This window comes from Balaenoptera borealis, assembly GCF_965194805.1.
Source record: "Balaenoptera borealis genome assembly, chromosome: 3".
NCBI lineage: Eukaryota > Metazoa > Chordata > Mammalia > Artiodactyla > Balaenopteridae > Balaenoptera > Balaenoptera borealis.
This window is the reverse complement of record NC_138866.1, coordinates 170,026,520-170,040,461: the sequence shown is the minus strand read 5'-3', so window position 1 is coordinate 170,040,461 and position 13,942 is coordinate 170,026,520. Positions and strand designations below refer to the sequence as shown.

The 13,942-nt window shown below is 36.3% G+C and overlaps 1 protein-coding gene across 6 annotated transcripts in view; it reads right to left on the bottom strand.

Moving 5' to 3' along the window:
* The window catches only part of PLXDC2 (plexin domain containing 2), a 421,308-nt gene that overhangs the window by 156,762 nt on the left and 250,604 nt on the right, over positions 1–13,942 (bottom strand). For all 6 annotated transcript variants that reach the window (XM_082385510.1, XM_082385512.1, XM_082385511.1 and 3 more), the window contains one exon: positions 990–1,112. In XM_082385510.1, coding sequence (XP_082241636.1) covers positions 990–1,112 — 123 coding nt within the window. The remainder of the gene's footprint in view (positions 1–989; positions 1,113–13,942) is intronic.

Sequence of the window (13,942 nt, the reverse complement as noted above, 5' to 3'; positions counted from 1 at the left end):
ACACTGGTCAGATCTCTTTCAGCAAAATGATGTCATTTTCTGAAAGCCATGGTCACGAGTAAGTCTATGCTACCCCATAGTAATTTTCTTCCTTGCTTATTAAGGCAAGACAAGAGAAGAAATAACTCTGTTCAGGCCACATGCTTTCATTATTTTAAAAGATAAAATTGTCATTTGGGCAAATAAATACTATTTTTGTATTACAAAGAGAACAGAAATTTCTATCTTTAAGTTTCCAAAACAAACTCTTCTTTTCCTATAATTTCGTTTTCTACTAAAGTTACAGCTTTCAATAAGATGTAGACATGAAAATTCATTTATGTCTTTAGGACCTTACATTTCTTACTTAGATTTGAATGGTACTTAGTGACATATTCTAGGTCTTTTCTGACTATTTTATATGTCCCCCCAAAAATAGTAGGGATAGATTGTTGTCAGTATACTCTATTTCATATTTCAAAGTCAGGAAAACTTTTTTCTTAAGTGATTTTAATTACCCACAATCCTAGATTTTTAAAAGGTGTGTTCATCTTATGGTACACATTATTCAAAAGTTTTGGAAATTAGTATCAATATATTATGCCACTTGCCTCTATCTGAAGATCAAAACTAACAAATTATCCTTACTTTGTTTTTTTTAATAGGAGGGACGTATTGCAAATAGCATCAAATAAATGTATTTGCTTTGTTCGAGGCGTCGTTTACAGCAACTCATTTATTATAGTGCCCAATACATGTTAATAAACATTTGTTGAATGAACAGATGAATGAATGAATAAACGAGTGACATTTAACCACGTACTTTACTCCACATATTAGCAGTATTAACAGCTGCAGTGTAACATTTGTCATCTTGGGGCATTTGAATCAAGCAGTTTAAAATTCCAGTCTACCCCCCAAAACCCAAGGTTACTAAAATATTAGTATGAATCTGATGATCAATGTTCATAAGTATACATTTAGTAAAAAATAGGCTAACCAATACATACCATTATCAAAATATCTGACCGTTGAATTTCTGGATACACTGGGATCAAAATTTGCCATTAAAGGTGCGATGTACTGTGTGGCTGTTAGCATTCGATGTACAACTTCTCCAGTGTATATGAAACCTATAATTAGAAAAATAATAAATATGTTAAGAAAAAGCCCAGAAAATTTTAATTAAAATATCCCAACTCCCCTTCAGTCACATTTCGAAAATAAAATATCATGGTAGCTAAAAAAAAGAAACATAATTAATGTCTTAATGTCTGATCAGCAATAGTTGAGTCTGGATTAAGTGACAAATTCCCATATGATTTGGAAGCACCTTGCAGACTGGTAAATCAGAAATCTATAGCATGTACAGCTTTAATTGCAGGAAAGTGACTATTACCTGGAAGGGCTGAAGAGGCTAGTATAGTACTCTAAGTAATTCAAACATTAAATTTGCCTTTAGTAATCCCTTGTTATTTTAACACTAGTCAAACAGGCAAGTCCAGTTTACAAATGAATGTATTTTCATGATGTTGAATTGCTTTTCTTAATCTCAGTTTAGGACATTTTAGAAATCACACATATGTATCTTTAATACTAAAATGCAGAAAATGTTTTGGACCATCTTTTCAAAGTTGAAAGGAGGCTAAACACTCATGGAAAAACTTCACATTTCTCAGATTGCTCAAGTAGCACTGTATCAAGGAGGTAAAGACTATATGTTTTCAGATAAGATGGTAAAACATTGATAATGCACAAATGCCTCTCTACTTAGAGAGTTATCAATGCCAGCCTATTCTAGCTGTTGGATAACGAGAGGGAATTTACTATGGAGAACTTCCTCTTGAATTAACTTTCAATACCTCTCACATTACAACCCTACCCACTTTCAATTATTCACACTGGGTTTATTTACTTTGTGGATTAACCATGACAAATTGTTAATCCTATACTGGCTTCTTGCCTCCAAGGTCTTTAGCTGCCTAAAAGGAGAGTCAGCTCAGGGAATACCAACTAATTTTTCATATTAATCTAGGAAGTACACAATTAAGAACATAAAAAATGCACACGTACACACATACATTATTACAAAATAAAATCCAAAGCAAGTTATTTGTGACAAAGCAATTGTAATGTTTAGGCAATCATAAGTTAACTACATATCTGGGGTTACTATAGATCATTTTCCTATTTCCATAAGAATTAATTTAAAAAGCGGGATTTTTTTTAAAACCACAAAATTATGTAGAATTTAAACTTCTAAAAGTGTAAAACTTTTATCTCACTTCATGGTCTGAATAAAGCTTTCATTGGCATATCATGGCCTTTATTGTTTCAAATTCTCAACTGTAATTTCTAGGTAAGTTATTGAAATCAATTTCTGTCTTTCCAGCAATGTTGTCTTTCCTTTGACTTCCTTTTTATTTTTCATCAAAGACATAATTGAATCATAGATATTCACCTTTAAAAAAAATACTTAACTGGTAAAATCTTTAGCATGTTTTAATCATCAATTACTCTTTGTTTCTCATTTGCCAAAAAATATCTTTCAAAATAAATTCCCTATGTCTTGAGCAGAACTTTGTATATTTGCAATTTCACGTAGCTCAAGTGTACTAAAAGATATTATGATTGGGTGGAATAGTCGTTGCTGTTACTTGATTTCCATGTAGATTTTCAGAGCCATGCTCTCCATGTTCAAAGTCCAACATCACATCCTTAAAATTATAAAGATGAAGAGTGACTATTTTTCAGGGTCTATGATTTACTTTTTTTCTCCTATCCTCACCAGCATGCTTTTATATTCACCATTAATTTCACCATTAAAATGGATACAAAAATTCTATAAATATGATCTTTTAAGGAAAAAATTGAATTATACTCTGAAAGTGTTCTTTCAGGGACAGTAGCTCAGGATAGTTACTCCCTTACTTTAAATTCTCCATGTATTAATAAGAGAAACTGATTTATTTAAAGAATAAAGAGGGCAGTAGTTCAAGGCAGTAAGATAATTTTAAATCAATACAAAATTCATTCACCAAAACAACTCTGTAGGAAATTGCAGCAGCAATTCCTAGAAAAACAGAATTGAAAAATGCAGAGCCATAAATGATTTCAGATACTTAATTATTAATTTTTAAAATAAATAAGATTTATATTTATTTTTATAGATTTGGCAAAACATTATTTTCCATTCTATTGTATATAACTCGGTCTTTCAGATCATGAGAATCATTATCTGCTGCTTCCTCTCATCAGGAAAAAGTTTTCTAGAACTACAATTTCCCAAATTTTAAAGGTGAAGTCTCAAATTATTCCCAAAGAACTAAGTAAAATGATGGAAGAATTTGCTAATGTGTAAAAGTTATAATTACAACTCTTGATTCTTCTATTATTATAACATTAATATAAATTATAAGTACTAGTCCTATGAGTATTATAGCTGCTACAACTGCTACTAACAAGAAAGAGTCTGCCACTACTATTAATCTGCTACCACTATTACTACTACCACCACCAAGACTAATGTGAAAAACAATCCAAGGATACAAAAACTCCACTACTCCACAAAATGAGTTTAATTTTGCTAATTCAGAGAATACATCTTGTTTACTTAGCCACATGAAACCCGATTCCTTCATTATCTTAGGTTAGTTCTTAGGGACTATGAAGTAAAATGCTTGATTGTAGTGATGGGCTCTACTGAGTTCTCCTTACATTCCTAGGTTTTAAAAATATCATTTCAGCAGTGATTAATTGAGTGGAGAGAAACCTTACAGGCCTGCTGAGAGCAGGGAGGGAAGTGTAATCAGATGTTGAATAAGAACCAGCTATGCAAAGTAAAGAGTCCTTTAATGGAATAAATCTTTTCCACATCTTCAAAGGCATTCATAGCTACCAATACCCCGTTTAGACATTTGTCTCTTTTCTTTAGTTGTCTTGGGCATGTCCACTTGTACAGAAAAAATATTTCATTTTTCAATTTAGGCAACATATATTTACTGTTTTTTTCAAACTTGGTTGTAGCCATTTGAAGAGCTAATCACAAAATGTCTCTTTTACTCACTATGTGCTTCTAATTTAAATAGCACTCATCTACCTAGTCATAAGATTTGTAGAAAAGTGGTTATTAGCCAGGTAATTTGGAACCCAGAAAGACACCTCCACTTAAAAGATCCAAATAAGAGAAGCAAATGCATTTTATTTTTTGAATTTCAAGTGATAGCTACACACTGCATTTCTCTTGCCTTCACGAGTAAACCTAAAGTCAAGTTGTGAGCTCAGCTGTAATTGACAGCTTTGCTCTTGCAGCTGAAGGATCTCCTTGGGCTGTTTCTGTAGATGGTCTCTAGTCACTTGAATATTCTAGTTTTAAATCTGTAAACCTCATCAAGTCATTTGAGGATTCTATCATTGTAAGTCCTGGCATGAATAACCTTTACCCAATCATTATATATTTATTAACAACAATTATATATTTACTAACTACAAATATTATTGTGATAATTGTGAAATTAACCAATATCTATATACCACTTTACCAATTACATTATTTTCATATATTCTCTTCACTGTATCCTTATAATAACTTTGAAAGGAATTATATTATTATTATTATTATTTCTATTTATTAAGTGAAGCATGTAATGAGGCTGGGTAATTTGCTTAAAGCCACATGGCTAGAATTGGTCTTCTGATTCCAAATTTTATGACCTCTTCACAACATACTTTAGAATTCATTATGTGTCCAGAACTATATACTCTCCCTCACTGGATTTCATACTTAAACAAGGAGTTGGAGGAAGAAAAGACCTGTCCGCTCTGTGAAAGCTCCAATACCTCTACCTTGGAGCGGAGTGGCAGTCACCTTAAATCCTGCTACTTTTATTGTACTGCTTCAGCCTCTATTCTTTTAACTGCAAATTGTACAAATAGAGTTAAAATAGATTCCTCCATCAAAATCCACCAAATGACTCTCAAATTGGTAGATGAATGACATATGATTAGGGAATATATTTGACGGTAAAATCAAATTATTTCCTAGCTGTGTGACACGAGTTCCCGACCTCTCTGTGGCTCAGTTCCCTAATCTGTTAAATGGAGGAGTAATATCTATATCATTGGGTTGTTATGATGGCTGAATGAGTTAATACATTAAAAACACTCAAAGATAATGTTTAAAACAAAAAATTTGCAGAAAAAAAAATCAATTAAATTCTATTTTTTACCCCTTGAAGGCTTTTCTGCCTAATGCCTAATAGGTGACTAGACCTGCACTCGGATGTTTATATAACATCAAAATTGTGCTTCAGACTCAAATGATATGATACGTGTTTCTTTGTATTATTCCAGTTTGGGTTAAGGTGTACCACTGAACCTAACTACAAGACAACAGGTAATAAAGAAGCCTTAATGTCCAAAGTTCTACACTTATGTCGATATATGTTTCCTTACATTCTGATGGAATAGCACCTTGTAAAAATATCTACCTCCTATTGGTTGTAAATGGTTGTTTCATTTAATTGAAAGTGTCACAGTAATGAAGGAAGCATGAAAAGGCTATAATTGCCTATGAAACATTCTGTGAAACTTTAATGTGTAAAGAGCTACATAAAATATTCTACTTCATCATCTCTCAGTTGATATTTTTGACCCCAGAGGAAAGGTTGGATCCGATGGGTATGCCTGTAGGGCACTGAACACTTATATTTAAATGCTGCCTTTAGAGTACAAGTGACAATGGTGTATGCAACCGCTGCCACCTTTATGACATGTCTACCATGACCCCTACACATTAATCAAGTAGATCTGAAATTTATGGTCTCTTATCTGCGAAGATTTGGAGAGCAGATTCCTCACACTGATCCTTCCGTAACCTTATATATGACCTGTCCATCTCTATGCATGAAGAACTGAGTTGTTTAACTGGGTGTTGTTTGTGCTTATTGTTTTATCAGTTGCTCTGTGTTTGTGGTGGACAACTTGCTCAAAGCAAACAAATGCAGTTTGAGCATAATTCAACTTACGTTTTGCACAAATGCCATTTTATGAATCACAGTACATTACCACGTGCTATAAACTAGCCCCTTTCAGACAAATATTTGTTTGTAATTCACTTAGCCTTTTAAACAAAACTACATGTGGCAGCAACTGCTAATATGAAAATTAAAAGTTGTGGTAAGTTATCTGGTAACTAACTGCCTGCCAGCTGCAACTGTACAATGAATGACAGGTTTCATGTGACAGGCTTCCTCTGGACAAAATTGTTGCTAGTAGACCACATAGCTCACTGTGAGGATATTGGTGTGTACATGCAACTTAGACAGTTAAAGACAAAAACAGAAGCATTTCTGAAGTTCATATGAACTTACTAACCATGGGCTCCTAGGAAGCAACCTACACTCTTGTCAATCACCAAATACCTTTCCTTTACAGTTCCAACCAGGTGTCAAGGTGTCAATCATATTTTATACAATGAAAACTTATATATGTCAAAATATATCACATCTCATAGACTCCTTTATCCTATTGGCTTAAGGCCACACTGGGGACTACAAATCACAACAGTCACCCTCTGGGGGAAAAAAGCAACCGGTGACAACTTGGTTATTGGCTGCAAATTATGTTCATGAAATTACCAATATAAAATTTATGTTGATGATATAAAGTGCCTCTCTCCAACTCCAGAAGGAAAGAACAGGAGCCAGAATTATGTAGGTGAGGAAAGGAAGAGAGACAAAAATCCATAACTTCTTTCATTTTCATTTTGAACTATTAACAAAATTGTTGCCTGTAGTTCTTGCCTTCTCCATCTTATTTCTCAAATAAATAATGTAACATGTTCTTAACTCATGTTAATTCTTAGTTGTTACGGTCAACAGCTCCCCTCTTCCCTCTGTGCTAAAGGCATCTGATTATCTGGGATTTCCAGAGAGGGGTCCTTTCACACTGCAGACAGTGGATGGCACCCCCAGGAGTTGGGTAGTGCATGAACTACATGCTTTTCATGCAGGCGTTGCATTGCTCCTTTTTGCCTGAAAATCAAGTCCATCCCCTCTGTCCAGATGGATCCAGGTACTATATTTTGAAAGCCTTACTCTTGCAAGGGGGAGAAGGGGAGGGTTGCTTTGAATTACTTATGGCCCTAGACTGAGGATTCAGGGATCCTGTTGTCAAATGCTGGACTTACATATAGCAGCCAAATTATAGTTGGGAGTTAGTCCTTATACCTGAGGTCTGCTTGGTTTGGGGTATGCTGTCCTGTGTTTGCAAAGCCTTTATCTCAAATCCCACCTCGTACCTTGAACCTTGCTCCTTGTGTGCAGTTTTTCTAGAAGACAACCACTTTCATTTCCTGACCTATAAATATTGGCTCCCCTGGAATTTCTGCCCATTTACCGGAACCTAAATAAACCCTTCGGGAAACCACCTAGAACATCTCTAGGTTATCAGCTGGGCTTCCATCCAGGCTCTGTCCTGCTCTAGAGAGAGGAGTTCACGCCTTGCTCGGCTTTCATTCCATCTCCAGGGCTCCCCACTACCATGAGGAACAATGAAAACTGTCCCTTCCTTTTCCAAGGACTTAAAAACTCTCATTGAAATCCATTTTTAAATGTCTGGAAACAGCCCTGGAAGGAAGATGACTAAATGTAACGAGAGGCCACCTTCAGGTAGCTTCTACATCATCAGACCTTACTGTATTATTGAATACTCTGTAGTACTGCATGTCCTACTTTATAAATCTGGTAAATTTAAAGTAAAAACATAGCAGGAGAAAACCTCATTTAGATTCTTGCCTAGAATTTCAGTCTATCTAGCCTCTAGTTTCCAAAACCAGTTTTATTCTATATTTTTTAAAAGATAACTATACTTTTTCACCTTTATTCCTCCAGAAATGTTTTCATTTTCCATTATTGTTTACACATCCTAGGAGAGAGAGAAATCTCATCCCCAAGTTTTACCAGAATCCATCCGCGTCATGAGATGTCTTGAATGTACTCACAGTCTCTTCATTGTCCTTCCCTTTTCAGTGCAAGAGAAATACCATTCATCTAGACAGGAAAGGAGCGACACAGGAGTAGGAGAGCTTTGCTTCTCAAAGATGGCCATCTGCCTTGCACCACCAGTCCCAAACCGAAGGCCTGTTCCTTCCTTTTTTCTCCAGCTTAACTGAAATATCCCAAATGTCTCAATGGGCTTGGGTTTTAACACCTTAGCCATGAGCTTATACATCCAATCTAGTGTCTTATATACTGTTTCAGATGGATATATAGATCGTATGTAAACAGGTTGTGTGTAAGTATAGTGTGTGTATATATATATTATATGTAATAAACATATTGTGTATGTATATACATGCATTTCTCTCCATGAAAAGGCGAAGTGTAATGCAAAGGCTCAGATGTGACTTTTTCATGTTTTACAAGCTGCATCATCCGATCTCATGTCATCACTTACTCTCACTGAGTTGCAATTTCTTCTGTAAAATTAGGCTAAAAATAACTGCCTTTTAAACAACATTGCTGTGTGCATTAATTGGTGAAAAAGGACTCTACAAATGTAGCTGCAGTTCCACCATTCAGCACATATATATCGAGCATCTGCATTGCTCTGGCATCCTTTTAAAATCAGAGCTCTGTGGAGGCCCCCTCTGCGGTTGCACTGATTTCTCTCCTCTTGTGCTCTTGACTGCTGCAGTCCTGTGCTCAGGATCAAACTTCTGTGATATTGTCAGTCTCCTTGAGACATGTGCCCTTTTTACACTCTCAGAGTTGTGATCCTAACTCTATTTTCTCAAGTGTTTTAGTAGTTCGGTCCTGTAAGGAGATGAGTGCTCAGTGAGAGGGACAAAATTGCCATAACAAAAGAGCATTGGCCCAATTGTATATTCACATTACACACTTTGTGCTTTGTACTTTCAATGTGCCCTATAATTTGAACACCCAAAACACTAGATGCTGAAAGAAAAACTCTATTCAAGAAAAGAAAGGAATTTATAACATATTTGGCTGTGCTTTGATATACATATGTGTGTATTGTGTGTATGCACACCCGTATGTATATGCACACATATACTGTATGTACATACATATATAGAGAGAGAGAGCATCTTAGAGTATATAGATTTTGTAAATCAATACAAAACAGATAATCGAGTATCTTAAAATCTGAAGCACAATAAAATCCAATCAGCTTACTTCTTTTGAAAGCATTTTAAGCATGATTTTACCCATTTTGCTGATCCCGTTGCACAAGCCCATCAATATCTTAGTTAACACCCACTAGATCGAGCTTTTAAAAAACGCATTTATTTTCACAGATATAAAATGTACTCTTACATAAAATTTATCAACTCTATTTTAGGAAACACTGTAATTACTGAGAGCAGTGAGAGATTAAAAGAAGCCCTAAGACCTTTTCACATCTATAATAATTCTAATATTTCTCTCCCAACTCTTTCCCTCACACAAAATGAAAAAATAAACAACCCAAAAAAAATCAGGTTCGTTTATTCAGGGTCATCTCTTCCTAGTGTTGACTCAGGGCAGAGTTTATTAGGATATATGTTCTTCCACCAGAGAGAGTTACTATACAGAACTACTCGTATTCATTCAGGATATGGTCATTGAGGCAAAAAAGAGTAGAATTTGGTTAGAATTACCATTTATTTCACAAACTAGATCCTAATTCAAATGTTAGAGATTCTACTTCCTATAATCTTACTGTAAAAAATTTGACTGAATATATTTATTTGGATCAAAATGCCGATAAAGCATTTTCCCTGACCTTGGGAGTCACTGCAAAGACTGCTTAGATTCTAAAATTCTTAAGTATGTATTCAAGCATTCATACACATTCAACTATGGATATTTTGTGATGCTCAACCAATTTCTATTTGTTTTTATATGTGACTATATTTTACCTCTTCTTACTTCATACATACCTCAGACAAAGAGAATCTAAGCCATCAATCCCTAGATATCTGAAAATGTTACTTTTCTTGCTACTTTAATACAGACCTTATTTTTCTACTTCCTTCTCAACATTTTACTTCAATTATACCTTAACATCTGACTATCCAACCAAAGGAAAACAGTAGGAAATGTTACTGGCAAAAGTGGCTATTTACTTCTCATTTTACTTGACCTTTGACCAGAATAATACTTACTGGAAACAGACAGAAATGGGTATGTAGCAAACAAAAGGCAAGCAATAGAACCACAACTCTGGGACCACCCAGAGTGAATGAATAATGCTACACCAGGTCTTAGGTTAACTGGTATGACCAGTAGAAAAGGACCTTCCATGTTTAGTGGCAACATTTTATTGCCTCCCAAGGAAAATAAAAGAGATTCTTGTATTTTTTCAACACCTTTACATTCACATCTGCCAAAAAGGGGGAGCAAAGCTATCATCTTCTTAGGTTGAAAGAGGCACTTCTCAAAGGGGACCATGGGAAGGCATGAAAGCTATTCTGTAATTGATAACCTGGTTCTCTAACATGTAGCTTTTGTGGAAGAGCAGCAAAAGCTCGTATCTCAAATGTGCTTTTGTGTAACCGATTCAGACTAAGGGATGAATTTTCTTTTATTTCACTTTTATGTCTGCTAAGGCAGAGAATGAAAAGGTTCGCCATGCTGGGAAGAATTCTTTCCCTGGACGTCTATCCACAGGTCCTGGTTAGTGTGTGAATGGAGCAGTCAAGGTGGCTGCAGGTGAATTTGGCCTCGATGACATAACCCAGTAATAACAGGGCACCTCGCATATGTGCCCAAAGTTCAACAAAACCAGGGCAAGCCTAGATTCAATCAGACACCAGTTTTAAAGTAATACCTCTTTAAATATATTAAAATTAAGATGAATGATGTTTTAACCTTTCTACAAATTTGGGATATGGGAGGCCTGGGGAGAAATAGGCAAAATTTATTAGAGTTCATTGTTCAGGCTTTAACATTGTCATTGTCAGAGACCCTACTCAGGTACATAATGACCATCAGCTCTCTCCTTCCTATTTAAATCTTCTCTCAGGAAGAATCTGAATTATTATGATGAATTATATTATTATTATTGATGAGTTATTATCTACTACAGTGTGAATGGCATATAATCTTTATCCCCTCTCAGGAGTACTTACATGTTATTTGAGGAAGATGACCCTCCTTAAGCTAAAAAAATGGTTCTCTCCTGTTGCTACCAACAAAGGGCTGAAGTCACTCCAGTGAGCGTCTACTCACTGCTGACCTTGGGTAGTGGGCCAGCACAGGTCCCCAACTAAACTTGTACCATCCTGCAAAAGGTGGAGGCTGAAATCGCATGAACGTGGGTCACCACTCTCCCTCAGGTGGCCACTGCCATCCTCTGTAGGCTCTGCAATGCTGGAGGTTTTTCAAGACTTGATACTACAACACAGTCTTACTGCAGGTGTCAGAGTGACATGGAGGCCCCTCTGGTTTATGGCTGCTACCCAATGACTTTACAAAGAGTATACACAACCCCAATTTCATTAGATATAGCCATTTCAGAGAACCTTATATTTGAGGAGAAAGTGGTTAAAAAAAAATTGCATTGTGGATTTGTTTTATCTCCTTGTTAGCTAAGCCTTTAAGGATATTGGGTCAATGCACTCATCTCTGTATACGTGCTGCTTGGCTTGGCAGACTCTCTTGCATATAAGTAATAAATTGGTTTTCAAGAATGAGAATTGTTCAGTCTCCAAACGCCACCACCTGACAAATAAAGCCATGCTTTGGTCACTGCCTGGCTCTTCGACTTTATTTCCCACCTCTCCTCCACATGCACCCTGGGCTTCAGCTACTCACAGCTTTCTGTGGGTGCCATGGGTTTTATGCACTTTCACATGCTACTTTTCTGCCTGAAATACGCTTTCCTCCTTCTGTGTCCTGAAAAATCTTAATCAGTTTTTAAGCTTCAATTTAAACGTCTCCTCTTGCGTGAAACCTTCTTTTATCCTCTCCAACTCCAGAAGACCTGATCACACCCTTTGTGTTCCAGCCCTATGCTCATCCTACTTCTATTATAGGTCTTATCACACTGAGTTGCAATTGTTGATTTTCACATCCATCCCCTGGCCTCTCTCCTCCTTATCACCTGTTACCGACTCCAGAGGACGGGGGCCATGACTTGTTCATGTTTGTGTCTCAACACAATATGCGGTCATTCATGTCTGCATCCAGTCTGCAAGCAATGGTTGAGTGCTTGGTATGTTTGAGGGATTACACTAGGCACTGAGTTTACAGCAGGGAGAGGACATTCTCTGGACTGCGCAGAGAATGGTGTGTGTATGATGAGGTTGGAGAGCAACAGCCAGGGGTCAGTCTCTGGGAGGCCGTGCCAGCCGTGGCAAAGGTTTGGGGACTTTTTTTCAAAGGCTACAGGAACACATTGAAAGATTGAAGCAGAGACTTAACATGACCAGATCTGCTTTACTGGAAAATCATTCTGATAAACACCACATTCAGGAGAGTGTTTATTTCCAGAGAAAGAGTGAAGAACACATGGAGAAGGGTACATAGCAAAATTCAACTGTGTCTATTTTACCCCCTTCAATCTGTATTGAGTACACACATGTTTTCTGTATTATTCATATTTTTTGTACAGCTGAAATATTTCAAAAAAATTTTAAAGTTCATTCAGGCAGAGTATAGACAATGAGTAAGGGGGAACCATACTTGAAATAGGGTGAACAGTTCACTATTTCAATAATCCATGGACAGAAGGAATGGGCTTAAACTAAGAGGGAGGTGGAGAGAAGCAGACACATCAGGCTTTTTTCAGAAGTAGAATCAATGTCCAGATGGTTTATTGGATATAAGGTGAGAGAGCTGAGGAAGGAATCAACTGGAAGATGATGGTGCCATTTACTAAGATGAGGAAACTGGTGGAGAAAAAGCTAAATCTAGGCTGAAAGGGTGGTTTCAGAATAAAAGTGTGCAAACAACTTAATCCAATTTCTGTCACTCATATGCAACCTTAGGTATCACAACCAAAGGGGTTATACGGTGGTTTTCCACCACTGAAGTTTCCCTGTTGAGTCAGTTGTCTTGGAATTAAACCCTTGTGCACCGAAGCAGAAAGTTTGGGGATCCGGTATAATCAGATTCCTTGGACGGATAAGCACCATTTCAAGGCCTACAAACGGGAGGGATTACCTGCTAATTTAACCATGAAACTGGATTTGTGTCTCTGCCTCAGATAAGGTGAGGATGCATGACACGCATAGATAAACTACCCTTCAGGGAACTGAAAAAATCACTTCAAGGGTCACTTATTGCATTTTGACTTGTCATCTTCTGTGGTCTAAAGAAAACCTTAAGTAGAGCCTAGTATATCTGACAAATGCATTTACTTTCTTGCTGACAACGTATTTGTCTGCAACATTAGCATTTCACAAGTATTATATAAAGAGATATAGCAAATATGTTTCATGATAAAGATTTTCTTTCCAACTTTCATGCAGACCTCTCTTTGGAATAAACTAAGGCAGCATAAAATATTGACATAATGTTAAATAAATGCAAAGCAATAAAATCAGTGTACTTAAGAATCTATAAAACATAACTGTATAAATGTTATACATATACTCGAACAGAAGTCTTGTTCTGAGGGTTCCCAACCTAATACAGATAGACAGACTAAAAAAGTAAAATGGTCAGTAAAGACTCCCACTGGATATTTCACCACTGAATCAGAGGGTAATGGAGAAAAAAACATGGAGCTGAAATGCAGGGGAGGATTTCTTTTCTAGGAAAAAACTAATAAAGACTATTCAATGAGGAGAAGGAGCTACCTAAAATCTAAAGTCAGGTTAGGGTCAGAGTGAATACTAAAAGGGAATTATAACTTTTTAAAAATTTTCACAAGTGAACAACTTAAGTTTACATCTCTCTGTTGTTCAGTAACTGAAAGACTCAGGGAGAGACTATCAAATAAAATTCAAGTGCTA